This window comes from Canis lupus, chromosome 3 (genome assembly GCF_048164855.1).
Source record: "Canis lupus baileyi chromosome 3, mCanLup2.hap1, whole genome shotgun sequence".
In the NCBI taxonomy this organism is placed as follows: domain Eukaryota; kingdom Metazoa; phylum Chordata; class Mammalia; order Carnivora; family Canidae; genus Canis; species Canis lupus.
This window is the reverse complement of record NC_132840.1, coordinates 24352138-24368710: the sequence shown is the minus strand read 5'-3', so window position 1 is coordinate 24368710 and position 16573 is coordinate 24352138. Positions and strand designations below refer to the sequence as shown.

Below are 16573 nucleotides of genomic sequence, written 5' to 3'. Positions count from 1 at the left end.
CTCAGGGGTAGCTTCTGGCCAAGGCCTGATGCCGCCAGGCTGCCAGGTCAGGACCAGGTCCTCGAAGGTAGTGGCAACTCTGGTCCTTTCTGACCTGCCCATTGTGGGTGGCAGCCTCAAGGGAACAGCGGCCCCTGGACAACCATCCTGGAACAGGGTCCAGCTGAGATAGGGGGGTGGACATGAGCCAGCCAGTTCCTCACTGCCGGGAAGGGCCCTTTGTCCCCAAGCCTCCCCTGGGGTCGAGGCTCTGACCCTGGGAAGTGGAGCTGGCCGAGGGCAGCTGGCTCCACCAGCCAGACTGACTGAGCCCTCCTGCCTCCCAGGCCCCCTCTCCATGGCCTCCCAAGACCCCCTTGGGTGTCTGCTGCTTGCTGCACTGTTAGGAATTAGATTAGTTTCCATAAAAACAGGATGCAGTGGGCGAGCCGGCAGCGCGTCCCTCTTTTTCCAGGAACTGAACATATAGCGCTGGCCAGGCCAGCCCTGTCCCCACCCGCCATCTCCCCCAGGGCGTGAGGAGCTGCACTCTCTGCTCTCAAAGTGACTGCTTAATCAGTTCTGGGGACTGTGTTCCATCACCAGGAGCCAGCGCTGACCGTGGCCCTTGGCTTGGCGGGGCTGCCCACGATGGCATGGTGCTTCAGACCTTGGTCTGGAGAGCCTGTGGAACTGAGGAGGTCGGGGGGAGTTGGGCCAGGGGTGAGGGCACACCTGTCACCAGTGCGGTGGGGAGCTGGGTCCTGAGGCAGGCTGCCCACAGCTCAGTTGGGAGGGGCGGGTCCAGCCTGGTGTGTCACTCACTGGCGGAGTGATCTTGGGCTGTGACTTCCCTTATGTGAGCGGGCAGCAGCAGGGCCTCTCTCCACCGAGGGCTTGTGTTGGAAGGGCGGCCCTGCCTTGGCTGAGCTGCTGGCACACGTGGTGCTTGGCACTTGGTGGGGACCTGAGATGTGGGGGGTGGGGGCTTTCCAGGGAGGCCTGGGCTTCATGCCTCAGGAAGCAGAAGGGCAGGGCTGTGTGGGCCTCTGCACCCTCAGCCACCAGTAGGGCCTCTGGCTTCATTCTCTTGGGAACTCAGGGATGGCCCAGATGGGCTTGCAGGAGGCCTGGCCTCGCACCTCCTTTTGTTCTTTCCTGCCCCAGACAGACCACAGCTGCAGGCCTGAATGCCCTCTTGGAAGTGACCCTGGATGGATTCCGGAGCTCAGAAGTGGCTCTTTCTAGAAGGATATCCTGAAATCCTAGAGGAGGGAGTGGGATCGCAGGGAGGTGAGCTGAGTCAGCTTAGCATCGCGGACCCTGTAAAATCTCCGACGGCAGAGGACATGCAGGCGTGAGGCTTGGAAGCAGGTGTTTATTGCCTTCTGCGCTGCTCTGCGTCCAAACCTCAGAGTGGAGGACAGGGAAGTGAGTGTTGGGTGTGCTGTTCAGGGCACCTCACGTGAGCAGGGGACAGAGCCCCATGCCTCCCCGTGCCTCGATGCCCCCGGGGCTGCTCTCCTGTGTGGGGCCAGGCTGCTTGTTGGGAGCAGACCATGTTGATTTTTCCCTTGCTCATATCATGAGCTTGTTGAATTTCCAGAGAACACGCGGGGCCTCTGGCAGCCTGTCCTCCCAGGCCTGCAGCCACCTGGGTCTGGGCTGTAGAGCCAGCCTAGAAGCTCCGCACCGGTGGGGCAGTCAGAGCAGTGGGGCCAGAGGGACCAGGATGCGTAGGTCATCCTCCACTGGAAGCTGTATACATGCACACGCACACACATGGGGGAGCAAGGAAGGCGTCTGTGACAGGCCCGGGCTCCCGAGGCAGGCAGGGAATTCAGGCAAGGGTGGATGTTGCAATCCTGAGTCCACATTCCACAGGGCAGCCCCAGAGATTCCTTCTTTCCCAGGGGCCTCCTCTGCTCGGTTCATCCGGTTGGCTCATGGAGGGTCATCTGCTTTGCTTACAGTCAATGGATTTAAATGTGAAACAGCTTCCCCAGGTTGACGCAGAAGCCACCACACCCAGCCCGGCCCGTTACAAAGGCTGGTCCCCGGACGGTGCACTGTGCTGGTTGGCTCAGGACGTATCTCTCATCACACCCCCGGGCTCTCTGACAGGTCCCCTGACCTCCTGCCTGATCCAGAAAGCAGATTGCAGCTCAGGTTCGCCAAGGCCACCCCCAGCAACACTTGTCATCTGGTCCTCACACTGTCTCTGCAAGGGGCTTGCATGCTATTTGTGGGGTGCCTTCTGAGGGTAGGCTCTGTGCTGGGGTGGATGTTTGCTGGGGAGGAAGGGTCAAGGGGCCAATGCCCAACGACCCATTTCTCTAAGAGGGAGACAAAGGCAGACAGTGGGAAGGCGGAACCAGGGTTAGGGACTCCCATATAAAGACACAGGTGAGGACCGCCACCACCCTAAACACCCAGCGCCCCCAGCCCCCACATTCCCTCAGCCCTGCAGAGGGCCTTTGTCCCCTTACCCCACCTGGCCAGTGACTCCGCCTGGCCTGCCAGTGGGAGGTGCCTGGGTGGCATTCCTCCCTCTTGCTCGGAAGGGCCCCCAGAGAGCAGGGCCAACCGGGCTCTGCTCTGCGGCTGCCCGTTTGCACAAGCCAGACTGGAGAGGCTGAGACTCAGGGTGCTGTGGGCTGGCTGAGTCACAAGGGTGAGGTTCTGAGTCAGCACCCCAACCCCGAGTCCTGGACTTATGGCTGGGGAGATTGAGCACTTGGCCTGCTTGGGGCAGACCCCCATGTTTGGAAGGGTAGCCCTGGCCCTGAGGGTGGCCACCAGATTCACCACTTAACAGTGGCCCAGAAGCTCCTCCAAAGCCCCGCCTGCTGCAGTAGAGTGGACAATGTCTTCGTCCTGGAGATAGGGCGGTGGACACGAGCCAGCCAGTTCCTCACTGCCGGGACTTCAGGACGGCTGCCTGAGGCCAAAGGAGTGGGGGCTCCACATGGCAGGAACAGAAAGCTGTTGTCCTTGAAGAGGAGGCCCCAGGTCACACTGTCAGGTTGGATGCAGCATCAAGACACAGGTGTGAGGGGTCTGAGTGACTCGGTTAGATGTGTGACTCTTGATTTCAGCTCAGGTCATGATCTTGGGGTTGCAGGGATCGAGGCCCGCATGGGGCTCTGTGCTCAGTGAGGAGTCTGCCCCCCGCCCCATTGACACTCACACCTTCTCTCTAAAATAAATAAATACGTCTTTTTAAAAAACCAAATACAAAAGACAGACACAGCCAGTAGGTTGTGATGAACGGTCATGTCGCCTGCTCCTTCTGACTTGGAAAAAGCACATCAGGTCCTTTAGGTCTCTAGACAACCTTCTGGAGAGTGGATTCTGAGTCTAGGGCACATCCCTGTTCCTGGAGAGCTTGAGCATCTATGCTGCCACTGAATTCTCAGGTGATGCTGGTGGCCTGGCCTGGGAACCCACTTTAAGGACCACAGCCGAACAGAGTGGGTTCTTTTTTTTTTTTTTTTTTTTTTTTCAGAGTGGGTTCTTTCTTTCTTTCTTTCTTTCTTTCTTTTTTTTTTTTTTTTTTTTAATAGAGTGGGTTCTGCTACAGTTTGGCACTGCTGGATAGAGGGGTCATAGCAGATCCATTCTGTGGCGGAGACGCAGAGTGGCATACTGCCTTCCCCTGGGTTTCCTGAGAGCATTTCCACCCCAGGGCCTTTGCACTGGACCATCCTCTGCAGGATCTCCAGGCCCAGGTCCCATCTACCCCCAGGGGAAAGGCTTGTTCTCATCCTGCTTCTTTGTGCACTATTTAGTCGTCCATCGTTGCCCCCAAGAGACTGCACCGAGGCAGATCTCTGGCTCTCATGCCGGTCTTCAACACTCCTGGGCTTAGGCCTGAGCCTAACATGGGCAGGTCACATGTGTTTATCATCTGGGGTCTGCGGCAGGTGTGGACTCGTGCCAGCTCGCTACCCTGGCTGTTTACACTCACCCCAGAGCTGTCTGGTCACCTTGTTGGTCACCCTCTGGCCTGAGGTAGCCGACCTTGCCCTAGGACAGCTCCAGGTGGGGCTGTTGTCTAGGGCAGGGGAGTGGCCCCTGTGCTGTATGGTGGGTTCTGTCGCTGTGTGAGGGGTGGGTGGCCTGTGCTCACACCTGCAGGGGCAAGGTGCACAGCTGAGGTGGAGAGGCCTGTGTCTTGGCTCAGGAGAGTCCCCGTGTGCTGTGGCCTTGTGACAGCCATCATTTCAGGTACTGTTGGGGTGCCTCTTGGGGGACCTAGCTGTCCTATCAATTAGCCTGGAATTTTGGTCTGGGGGTAAGGCGGCCACGGCAGCTTGGTTTACCCAGAGCCTACTGCTGTCTCGATCTGCTCCAATCGGCTTGGCCCATGAGGTCTCTGGACAAGGGCCTGAGGGCTGGTCTGAGACCGGGGCATCAGGTGCATGTGCTAGGTCAGGAGGGGGCAGGCTTCACACCTTCTTCTTTGGTTTTATTTATTCACTTAATTTTAATTTTTGAGAGAGAGGGAGGGAGTGTGAGTAAGGGGAGGGGCAGAGGGTAAGGATCTTGAGCCCTAATGCAGGGCTCCATCCCACAGTCCTGAGGTCACTGTCTGAGCTGAAATTAAGTCAGATGCTTGACCGACTCAGCTGCCCAGACGCCCTCTTTTTCCATTTTGTTTTATTTTATTTTACTTTTTACAGACTTTATTTATTCATTCACGAGAGAGACATACAGAGGCAGAAACATAGGCAGAGGGAGAAGCATGCTCCCTTTGGGGAGCCTGATGTGGGACTTGATCCCAGGACCCCGGGATCATGCCCTGAGCCGAAGGCAGACGCTCAACCACTGAGCCACCCGGGTGTCCTTCTTCTGTTTTAAACTGGACTCTGGTTCCTGAAGCCAGAGACCGCCCCGCTGCCCCAAGCCGAGCTGACTGCTATACAGTCCATCTCCTAGATCCTCGGTCACCTGGGAGGACAGGGTCACACCTGCTACCCCCACTGTCTAGACGGGGGACAGAGGCTCACAGAGGAGTGGTGGCTTCTAGCCAGCCTGGCACCTCCCACCTTCAACTGCCCTCTTCCACAGACGTGGGGCCCTCATCCTAGGAGGATGTTGGCGCCTGCTGGCCATGGGGCACTGGGCAGACCTGTATCTGCCCTGTATCCAGGGCTGTATCCAGGGCTCTGCAGGGGGCGGGGGGGGGGTATGCCTGTCTGGAGCAGACTCTGTCCTATGACCTGACCTGTGGGATGTGAGGTGGCCATCCAGGGATGAGGCAGGCACAGCTGTCAGGGCCGGTTCTCCACACGGATGCCCGGGTCTGCTTGTCACAGTCTGGGGGTGCAGCTCTGCAGAGAACCCCTTTCCTTGTGGCTGGAGGAGGTCCTGCCTGACCCTGGAAGTCTCAGTGACAGGGACTCAGGAGAGCAGGGACCTGAGGAGCTGACGGGGGCCCTGGACAGGCCTGTCCCACGCGGCTCCAGGCCAGACGGCTTCAGGTGCCTCCCCCCGCCCTTCTGCCCCCCCCAACACGGTAGGGGGGTTCCTTTGTTGCTGTGAGTTCATCCCCTCCCTGTGGCCCCGAGCTCTGGGTGGCCTGAGGTGGGGGATGTAGACATGGGTGGGGGTGCCATGTGGGGCTTGGGCCATCCAGTCCCTCCCTGGGGGCTCCGCCCCCGCATGTTTACCTGTGGCCACAGCAGGATGGCCTGCCTGGGAGGGCCGTCCCCGTGGAATGCAGGCCCCACCCGAGCCTGAAGCCTCAGCCTCTATGCCTGAGCGCCTCTGCTGGCAGGTCATATGGGCTAGTGGCCGGGTGCTGACCCTGCTGGGGCACAGCCCACAACAAGCAACAGGCCCTGGTCCCCGTGTTTTCCAGGGAAGCTCCGCAGGTCCTGGTCCCAGGAGGGAGCCACCAGAGTCTGATGTGAGGGGCGGTTCTGCTGGCAGGGTGGGGGCCTTTGTGCAGTGCCAGGGGTCTCCACTTCCTAGCACTTGAGTGGGGGTGTGAGTGGCTGCCAGGGGAGAAGCATGAGGAATGCAGAGCCCTGTCGGTGCTCCGGGCCCCAACATGACCCACAGAGCAGGGGTGCCCACCGTGTGGACCATGTGGTGGCTCCACTTATGACACTTTGGGGTCAGAGGGTCTGCAGATGGTCACGCAGCTGGGCTTCCCACACCGCCCACCAGCCTGCTTCAGGGTGCCTGATCTGCACAGCAGGGGCCTCGTGGCATCAGTCAGGTCTCCGGATGCCTGGACACCCGTGGGTCCTGCCCTCACCTGTGCCGTCCTGCACTGTTGCTCTGCAGCTGCCCTCCTCACCTCTGAAGCCGCTTGGAAGGGCAGTCTGGTGAGGCTGGAAGGGCACCTGGGCTCCCCGACCCATGAGGACTGGGTGGGAGGCCTGTGCTGGGTGTCTCTGGGTACCCCGTCGCTGTCCCCAGCCCACAGTGGCCACTGGGTTCCCCCTCAGGCCTGGGAGTCACCGTAGCTTCATGGAGCTGGCCCGGGGAGGGGCCCTGCCCTGTGAAGTCGGGAGAGCCATAAAACCCAGTGTCCCGGCCCGTGCTAATTAAACCCTCGGCTGCAGCAGGGCCCTGGGCTCTTGGCCGGGTTCCGAGTAGGTAACACAGTGTCCTTGGCATCGGCTGCGGGGGCCCTTGTGGTGTCCTGGGCCACCCCACAGGGCCCTCGTGGTGCATCTGCCCTATCCTCTGCTGAGTTCAGGCCAGCTCCCGTCCCGGGACAGGGAAGGACCCTCGGAAGGCCTCCTGGGTCTTAGAGCTTTGTAAACTGGTCGCAGCTGGTGCTCTGTATCCCTGAGGCCAGCCTGCAGGCACCCCATTTTCTGGGCCTGAGTGGCGCTGTGGACGGTACTGGAGCCACCTGGGGACAGCAGAGTGGGCCCCTTACCGAGGTTGGCTTCCTGGGTGGAGGGTGGCAGGGGCATGGCGCCCTGGGGCGCAGGGAGTGTTTCATGGGGGCAAGGCGCAGGCGGTGGGATGTGTGAGTGGAGCATGCAGGTGCAGGTGCCGGGGGTTCCTGCAGGGCCCATGGGCCTTGCTTGGGCGGCCAGTGAGGTGGGGGAGTCCCTTGGGCTCCCTTCCCCCCCGCTGCCTTTGGCTCGTGCTCCATGGGTGCCAGCCTATACTTGCCTTCCATGACCACGGTCCTGTCCCCAGAGGGGAAAGGGGACTCTGGTCAGGCCAGCTCCCTCCCAGGCCGACCTCCCCATCTTCCTCTTTCAGAAAGGTGGGATAGATCCAAACCTCTGGTCCTTCTGGGTCAGGGCCTGGCTTCAGGGTTTATAGGGAAGCAGGGCAGGTGTGGCCACCCGAGTGCTGTAGGGGCCAGGAGGCCCTGTCTCGAGGGCAGCTCTAGGATAGGGTGAGGGACAGCCCAGCCCCTGTGCCACGTCTGCCCCCACCCCCCGCCCTCTGGCAGAAACTAGTAGGGAAGTGTTTACGGGTTTCTCCTGCAAGCCAAGTAAGGCAGAGTGAGCAGCTCCCGGGACCCACGGTGGGTGGGGGTGGGAGCCGTGGGGCTCAAATTGAGACCACCCCCCACTGCTGCAGCTGCCCTGGCTAGGCAGTGGTCACCTGGGACCCTGACCCACAGTCCCTGGGCCCCACCTGGCCTCCCCAGGGCTTTGCCAGGCTGGTGGCAGAAGGCAGGCCTGAGAGGTACCTGCCCGGGGCAGGAGAGGGTAAGTCTACTCTTGCCGCTGCCACGGTGCCTTGGGGACTTGGATGAGTCGTGCCCCCACCAGCCCGTGGCCGCTGTGGAGCAGGAATGCCTGAGCCACACGTCTGACCCCCTCTGTGCTGTGTCCCTCCCAGTCTTTCATCTCTGGGGCCTGTTCACTTGTTAACCACCCAGGACACATGATGAGAAAAGGACCCTCTGGGAACCCTGGGTCGCGCAGTGGTTTAGTGCCTGCCTTTGGCCCAGGGCGCGATCTTGGAGACCCAGGATCGAATCCCATGTCGGGCTCCCGGGGAATGGAGCCTGCTTCTCCCTCTGCCTATGTCTCTGCCTCTCTCTCTCTCTCTGTGTGACTATCATAAATAAAAAAAAAAATTTGGGGATCCCTGGGTGGCGCAGTGGTTTAGCGCCTGCCTTTGGCCCAGGGCGCGATCCTGGAGACCCGGGATCGAATCCCACATCGGGCTCCCGGTGCATGGAGCCTGCTTCTCCCTCTGCCTGTGTCTCTGCCTCTCTCTCTCTCTCTCTCTCTCTCTCTGTGACTATCATAAAATAAATAAAAATTAAAAAAAAAAAAAAAGGACCCTCTACTCAGGGGAACACCAACTGCCACTGGGTAAAGTCCCATCCGGGATCGTATGTGCATTGACACGCATGAATCCTGTTTCTGTTTTGGTTTACACAAGAGGAATCCTGTGCACAGGTGGCGGCGGCGATGTGGGTGTGGTGTTCGGGTGCCTGAGGGTAGGCCTGCGTTCATCCTCTCCTGCCTTGAGCTGGGCGCTGTTCTCTGGCAGGGGACCCGGAGGGTGCAGAGTTGGGGTCCCCCCACCAGTGGAGGAAACAGGCACACAGAGTCCCCTGCAGAGCCACCAGATTTCAGACTCCAGCCCCTTGGCTCCCCAGTTTCACAGGTTGGGAGCCCGAAGCCCAGAAGAGGGTGAAGACGTTTGCTGCTATGTTGTACACCTGCTTCCAGACCACTCAGCCTGCAGCCTCGGCCCATCTTGCTGTGACCGAGTGGCCCAGGCCCCGTCCTCAGGGCCTCACCCCGATCCTCAGGGCCTCACCCCTGCAGGAGGGTGGCAGGAAGAAGGGGAAGTGCCTTGCCCTCTGAGGTCCTGGCACCCCTGAGAGGGACCTGCTGGGAGGATGGGCAGCTCTGCCCAGGTCCTGGTGTGGCCCCGCCTACCCGTAGCTGCCCCCACAGACCTGCTAGCCCTGGAACAACCCTCTCTGCCCCATGTCCCTCCTGTAGGCTATCCTGTAGGGCATGGGTGGTGGCCCCCATCCAGGCCTCCTGGCCTCTCCTAGAGACACTGTCAGCTTCTTGTGCTGACACGGGCCCTGGCGTGACACCAGAGCTTCTGTCCCCCGGCAGCCAGAGGCCCCGTGAGCCCCCGAGGTCACTAAGTCCACGCTGACCTCTGCCTTTCCACACTGCTTCTGCTCGGCGTGCAGTGCCGGCCTGTGGGTCCCGCCAGCAGTGTTTGTTTCCTGGAGCCCCCCTGCAGGTGGTACTGAGATGCCCACCTCGGGGTCATCGAAGCCCCTGTTGGCATGTGAAGTGGTCACACCTCACCCCTACGGCCTTTCATGCTGTGGGTGCTTTGTTCACCCTGCTTTACAGACTGGGGAACAGGCTCAGAGTTGCACTCCCGCAGGAGGGAGGTGGTGGCAAAGGTCGAGACCCACCTGACACCCAGGCCAGCTGCAGGGGACCCGTCCCAGGAAACGTGTGCTGATGCAGGGTCCCTGGGGTCCCCCCATGGGGGGGGCCGTGGGGTCCTGCCCTGTGCATAGAATGTCCCAGCTGAGCACTGTGGTGTCCCCACCTTCCCTTCCTGACCTGGCTGCAGCTGAGCCCCCAGTTCTGTCACCTGAGGGATGTGGGGGCGAGGGGGGATCCAGGGGCTGCTTGCTGGAGGTGGCCGTGTGGGCTCCGGCCTGCTGTGGGAGGGTCTGTAAAGGGTTAAGCATGTGCTGGTGGGGGGGGGGCGCGTGAGGGGCCAGGCAGGAGGGAGCCCTTTCCTGCCCAGCCAGGCTCGCTCTCCCCCCACCCCCAACCTATTGTTCCTGGCTCGGGAAGAGGCATATTTCCCCCATGAGGTCACAGGCCAGCCTGGGCAGCCTGGGTGGGGAGGTGGGGGCTGCCTGGGCAGGGCAGGCCAGGTCCCCTCCAGCTGAGTTTCTTCCTTCTCTGCATTAGCCTGGGGCTCACCAAGACTTCCTCTGGCCTTGCCCCAGTCTGAGTTGTCTGCAAGGCCCAAGGACATGCCGCCTCTTCCAGGCAGCGTGCTCTGATACCCTGGGCCGCCTCTGCAGCCACAGGCGCACTGAGCCCGGCAGCCTCGATGGCTGGGTGGAGCACCCTTGGAGCCCTGCCTGTGGACCTGAGTCCGGCTGTACCCTGCAGAGGCCTTTCCTCTCTGGGACCCTCCCCATCCTCATCCGAACTGAGGGGGATCGTGAGCAGTGGCCTGGTTCCGCTCCTGCGGCCTGTTTGCCTCTGCTCCCTTGCTGGCCAGCCTCCTGCCCTGTCCCCAGTCCCTGACATTGGGGAGGGCGGCTGGCTGAGAATGGGACCTGAGCCCCTTCTGTTACCCAGCTGCCCTGCTGGAGCTGGGAGCCAGCGGGCCACCGTCCCTCACTCATGTCCCTGGGGCCGGTGTCCAGTGCTGTCCGAGCGCCACCCACCTGCCAGGTGCCAGCCTAATGGCAGAAGAGGAGTGAGGGGTGGCAGCCGGGCTGGCCCTTCACATGGACTGTCTCCACACGAGCTGGTGTGTTCCAGTGGCACTGGTGGCCTGCCCCCCGAGACATCCCAGGGTACCTCCGAAAGGTGGAGACACCGCCTCCTAGGGCACACACGGCCTCTCCCTCCCCTTCTTGCTGTGTCCCCATCCACCAAGCCCAGACCATGCCTTCCACCGGGCCAGTCACATGTGTTGGGAGCCCAAGTGAACAACAGAGAAGTGAAGGGGTGGGGGGCGGGGGGATCATCTGGCACCCCCACCCCCCCACCTGCCCAGCTGGCCCTCTGACCCTGCTCTTCCTGATTCTTCATCTCCAATTTCCTGCTTTGGGCAGATAAGCCTCTCAGAGATTCTTTCCTTCCTGCTCAGCCTGGGTGTGGGGAGAGGCCGGGGACTGTTCGGCTCCACAGGCAGCAGCAGACCGTGCTCTGGCCCCTGCCCCGTGGGCTCTGGTTCCTGACATCCCTTACTGAACGCGGGAGATGTTTGTTTATGCTTTTATTTTGGTAAAAGATACAGAACATGGGACTCCTGGCTGGCTCAGTCAGTAGGCCATGCAATTTGTTTATTTTTAAATTTTATTTTAAAGTCATCTCTATACCCAGTGTGGCACTTGAACTCAAGACCTTGAGATCAAGAGTCTCACACGCTTCCCATTGAGCCAGCTGATCACCCCAAGCACATGACTCTTGATCTCAGGGTTGTGAGTTCAGGCCCCATGTTGGGTGTAGAGATCACTTAAAAATGAAAAAAAAAACAAAAACAAAAACAAAAAAAAAAACAAGAAAAAGACACATAACATAAAATTGATCATTTTGACCATAAAAAGATTTTACTTATTTGAGAGAGAGTGAGCGTGCATGAGGGAGAAGCAGGCTCCCCATGGAACAGAGAGCCCAACATGGGGCTCGATCCCAGGACCCTGAGATCATGACCTGCCACAGGCAGATGCTTCACTGACGGAGCCCCCCAGGTGCCCCATCTTAATCACTTTCAAGCATGCAGTTCAGTGGCATTAAATGTGTTTTCAGTATTGTGCAACCAATCCCAGAACTTTCCGTCTTCCCAAACCGAAGCACTCCTGTCAGGCTTCCCCATCCCAGCCTCGGGGTCTGCTCATTAGCCAGGCCCAGGGATTGTGAAGGCACCATCCTGTTCTGCCCTCCAAGCTGTGCTTCTGCCTCCAGGAGCCTCCCTGGGGCTGCACAGCAGATGCCCTCCTGGCCCGCGGGGTTGTTCCCTCCTGGCCACCAGGTGCTCCCTGAGTATCAGGCAGCCCTGGCAGTTCGGAGCGTGAGTGCCTTGGGGCAGGGCCTGTGAACAGGGCCTCAGGAGAAGGTTGCCTGTGTAGGTGAGTGGAGGATGGGTGGACGGACCTGGCTGGTAGGAAGGGGGGTGCCCCCCTCTCTGGGGCTGGCGCTGTGGCGGGGCGAGGCAGATCCCAGGGGCTGGGAAGCGCGGCCCTGGGACACAGGAGCTTGAGAAGCCTTTGCCGTAAATGGTTTTCCCTCCTGCCTCTTGGGCCAGATCAGATGGACTTTTTTTTTTTAAGTGAAAATGCGCAATTGCTGCGAAACTTCATATTTCTGGTTGAGCCGGTTGCTGTGGCCAGTGTGTGTAATGGAAGGAGGAGGCACCCTTGCGTCAGGGGCGGCGCCCGGGCTGGGAGGGAAGGCTGCAGGGTGAGCTGGAGTGCCAGCCTGGGCCTCCTCGTGGGAATGATAGGAGGGGCCCAGTCAGGGTTGGTGGGAGGGCCCTGGAGCCTCCTGTCCCCGCCCTGGCTGCCCATCGGGTCTGAGAGTCAGGCTCACCCTCTGGACAGGTGGTTGTGTGAACCCCGATGTACAGATGCGGACACCGAGGCCTGGGGCATGCTGCCCACACAGGTCTTCCTGTTGTCCCCTCCTCTTAGCTTCCCTGCCACACCCAAGCTCCTGATCTGGGTGAGGGCCTCGGGCCCCAGGACAAAGCCAGGATGGAGGACAGGCCAAGGTGGGCACGGAACCCTGACCCTGCTGGTGACCTGTGGTGTGGGCTGGGGTATTGGTGGGGTTCAGGGGTCTCAGTGGCCTAGGTTCTGTGGGAGCAGAAGCCCCTCCGTTGTCCTGGCCTCCGGGGTGGGAGGATAAGAGTCCAGCAGAGGCCTGTCTAAACGGCAAGGGGGAGGGGGAACGCCTGGGTGGCTTAGTGGTTGAGCACCTGCCTTTGACTCTGGGCGTGATCCCAAGGTTCTGGGATCGAGTCCCACATCGGGCTCCCTGCAGGGAGCCTGCTTCTCCCTCTGCCAGTGTCTCTGCCTCTCTGTCTCTGTCTCTCTCTCTCTGTCTCTCATGAATAAATAAAATCTTAAAAAAAACCAGCAAGGGGCTGGGAGAACTGGACTTTCCTCCTGGCACAGAAGGGATGCCCTGTGGAGGGAGGAAGGTTACCCCTCTCCCATCTCCCCACTGGCCAGCGAGGGGCAGCTAGTGGTCGCTGGGACAATGCGGGCCTGGTGACCCCACAAGAGGACCCTGTGCTTGGAAGGCCGGGGCAGTGGCATCCCCGGGCTCCCTGGAGGCACTGCTATCCTAGCTCGCTCCTAGCCCTGGGATGGCAGTCCGGCCGCTGGCTTGTTTTTGGCATCACCCCCTGCCCCCATCCCTGGTCCAGGTTGGTTGGTTTGGGCTCTGTCCGCATGGCCACCACCTGAATGTCTGCCGCCTTGCTGGGTCACAGTTCACGCCTGGGAGTCTGAGGGGGGGAGGCAGTCCTGGGCAGCAGTGAGGACAGCGGGGTCCCTCTGCTTAGGGGGACGTCCAGGAGGGGGACAGATCCGTGGGAGGCACCGGTGCCCTTAGCCGTCTGTTCTGTCCTCTTGGGTCAGCCTGGGCCTGCTTGCTCCTGGGGGTGACGGAGGAGCAGGGGGCAGAGGAGGCCCTGGCGGGCGGCCGCTCAGGGCTGCACACACTGTCTCTCTGGCCCAGCCCCCTCTCTGGTACCCCAGGAAAGGCTGAGAGGGCCCCCCATCAGGACATCTCCCCCGGCACCCCCCAACCACCCCCGATTCCCCCATGAACCCCAGGCCCCCAGCCTCCCTGCTGCACCCGGTCCACGGGGTGCCCGCGTGCTGGGGGAGGCCATGGCCCCGGGTTGAGAGCGAGGCGGGAACAACGGGCGTGGCGTCCCCCTCCCCTGCTCTGCTCAGCAGCCAAGCGACTCCCCGCTGAGCGCCGAGCCTAGTGCAGGGGCTCCATCCCCGGACCCTGAGGTCACGACCTGAGCCGTCCAGGCGCCCCTGAAACCGTACATCGTAAGAAAGGAACACGTGGTCACTGGCCATGGGGGCCCCGCAGGGCGGACCCCACGTGGTGTGTGCCCGAGACACGGGCGGACGGGACGAGGCCCTGTGCGGGTGTGTGTGCTTGTGCGTGTGGAGAAGTCGCATTACGTGATGTTGGCCAGTGGGACGAGTTGCAGAAGGACGTGATGTGACTGTGTACGTGCTCTGAGTGACAGGTGACGGGGGCATTGTCTGCACAGAGTACAACAGTGTGTGAGTCCTGAGTGGTAGGTGACAGGTCACACGTTTAGAGGGCCTGCTCACGTGCAGGGAGGCAGGGAGCCTTGCGTGGTAACCAGCACAGCATCTAGGCAGGACACGTCTGGGGGCAGTGGCCAAGGTGATTTGGGGGACATTACCGGGGGACATTTGGAGGTGATATTTAGGGGTGATATTAGGTGTGGTATTGGGGGGCAGTGTTGAGGGGTGATGTCTGGGGGTGGTATTTGGGTGTGATGTTGGGGTGGTGTTTGGGGGGCAGTGTTGGGTGATGTCTGGGGTGGTTTGGGTGTGGTATTTGGGGTGATGTTGGGGTGGTGTTTGGGGGGCAGTGTTGGGTGATGTCTGGGGGTTTAGGGGTGGTATTTGGAGGTGATATTGGGGTAGTGTTGGGGGGCAGTGTTGAGTGATGTCTGGGGGTCTTTTTGGGGCAATGTTGGGGGGTGATGTCTGGGGTAGTATCTGGGGGTGGTGTGATATTTGAGGATTGATATCTGGGGGTGGTGTTTGGTGGTTGATGGGGTGCTGTTGGAGGTGAGATTGAAGGTGGTATTTGGGGGTGATTTAGGGGTGGTGTTTGGGGGACGGTGTTGGGGGTACTATTTGGGGGTGATGTTGGGGGTGATTTTGGGGTGGCATTTGGGGGGCAATGTTTGGGGGTGATGTTGGGGGTGGTATTTGGTGGTGATGTTGAGGTAGTATTTCGGGGTGATGTTGGGGGTGGTATTGGGGGTAATGCTGGGGTGGTGTTTGGGGGTGGTCTTGGGCAATGTCCAGGGGTGGTATTTGGGGGTGATGTTGGTGATGGTGTTTGGGGGTGGTGTTGGGAAGTAATGTCCGGGGTGGTATTTGGGGGTGATGTTGGTGATGGTGTTTGGGGGTGGTGTTGGGAAGTAATGTCCGGGGTGGTATTTGGGGGTGATGTTAGGGTGGTATTTGGGGGTGATGTGGGGTGTTTGGAGATGATGTGGGGTGGTGTTTGGGGGTGATGTGGGGTGGTGTTTGGGGGTGATGTTGGGGTGGTATTGGGGGTGATGTTGGGGTGGTATTTTGGGGTGATGGGGTGGTATTTCGGGGTGATGTTGGGGTGGTTTTGGGGGTGATGTTGGGGTGGTTTTGGGGGTGATGTGGGGTGTTTGGAGATGATGTGGGGTGGTGTTTGGGGGTGATGTTGGGGTGGTATTGGGGGTGATGTTGGGGTGGTATTTCGGGGTGATGGGGTGGTATTTCGGGGTGATGTTGGGGTGGTTTTGGGGGCGGTGTTGGGGGTGAGCCGGAGGCAGTGTCCGGGCACAGCCCCAGCCCCCCCACCCCCGTGGCCATGCTAACTGCCCTCTCCTCCCCTGCAGCCTGCCTGTTCCGCTATAACGCGCTGTCTCTGGTCTATCTGCTCTTCCTGCTGCTGCTGCCCTGGTTCCCGGGCCCCTGTCGGCGCGGCTTCCCAGGTAAGGGCTTGGGCACTGGCTCCTGCCTGGAGGGGCGCTGGGGGCCTCGGAGCTCCTGGTCCACACGCACACTCCGCAGGAGCCCGGGGGAGTTTAGCAGCTGGGGTGAAGGATGGGTAGTCCCAAGTTTCATTTTCCCTTGCCGACCCGGGCTGACTTCAGCACTTCCTCTCTGACTCCGTCATGGGGGCATCTGATAGATCTGCCCCTGGGCTTCCCCGGCACGCCCCTCTTCCTGCGGGCTCCCTCTCCCGTTCCCACCCCCTGCAAGGTGAGGCTCCTCCGTGTTTGCCTGTGCTCTGTGGGGCTTCACCTTGTAGTTGGGGTAGCTGGGAGCGCCAGGTCTCCGCGTGGATCCTGAGCTCCTGGAGGGTGGGCACTGTCTCGTTCTCCCATGCATGCCAGATGCACGTGTGGGGCAGCCCATGAGTGGCTGCATCTTGGGGGCTCTAGATGTGGGCTCAGGGCATGGAGCCACCAAGGGGGAGGCTGAGAGCAGAGAGGCCCATGCAGGTGGGGACAGGGCTGTGACGGACACCCTGCTCCCTGCCTTGTGGCTCAGGCAGGCCCGCTGTGAACAGTGCAGACCTGCAGCCGGGTGCTAGGGGGGCAGATGGGGTCCAGAGTTTCTGAAAGGACCCCCTCCCCCTGGGCTCCTGCCGCCCACTCACCCTATGCTTCAGCATCCATTTTCCCAGCTTTTCAGGAAACCTGTCCCCAAGGCTGCTCTGCCTGCCACAGGTGGGAAGGTCCCCTCAGTGTCAAAGGGGAAGAGGGGTTCCGAATCTCAAACAGGGGTCCCTGGAAGAAGGCAGCTGTCAGCAGCATGTGCCCCAGTGTTTGGCAGAGATGAGTGAAACAGTTGCCCAGCTGGGCCAAGGACCAGGCTGGCCGTGACAGCAGAGGGCCCATTAAGGGGGACCAGCCCGTAGGCACTGCTTTCCGAGGTTCTGGGTGCAGCTGGCTGGTTTGGGCCTTTGGTGGCATCTGCAGCTCACACCATCTCCCGCTTGGTCTGGAGGCCACAAGACTAGCACGGTCGTGGGCTAGACTCCCAGCGTCCCAGGGCTGCTTCCTCCTGGAGTCTCCAGGGGAGGATCTGTTTCCCCATCTTTCCTGGCTTCTAGAGGCACCCGCGCCCCGTCCCACCCCACATTAT

General features: G+C 60.7%; 1 protein-coding gene across 4 annotated transcripts in view; it reads left to right on the top strand.

Annotated features, from left to right (window-relative positions):
• PIEZO1 (piezo type mechanosensitive ion channel component 1 (Er blood group)) overlaps positions 1 to 16573 on the top strand; it is a 56212-nt gene that overhangs the window by 12910 nt on the left and 26729 nt on the right. For all 4 annotated transcript variants that reach the window (XM_072819568.1, XM_072819569.1, XM_072819567.1 and 1 more), the window contains exon 2: positions 15319 to 15414. In XM_072819568.1, coding sequence (XP_072675669.1) covers positions 15319 to 15414 — 96 coding nt within the window. The remainder of the gene's footprint in view (positions 1 to 15318; positions 15415 to 16573) is intronic.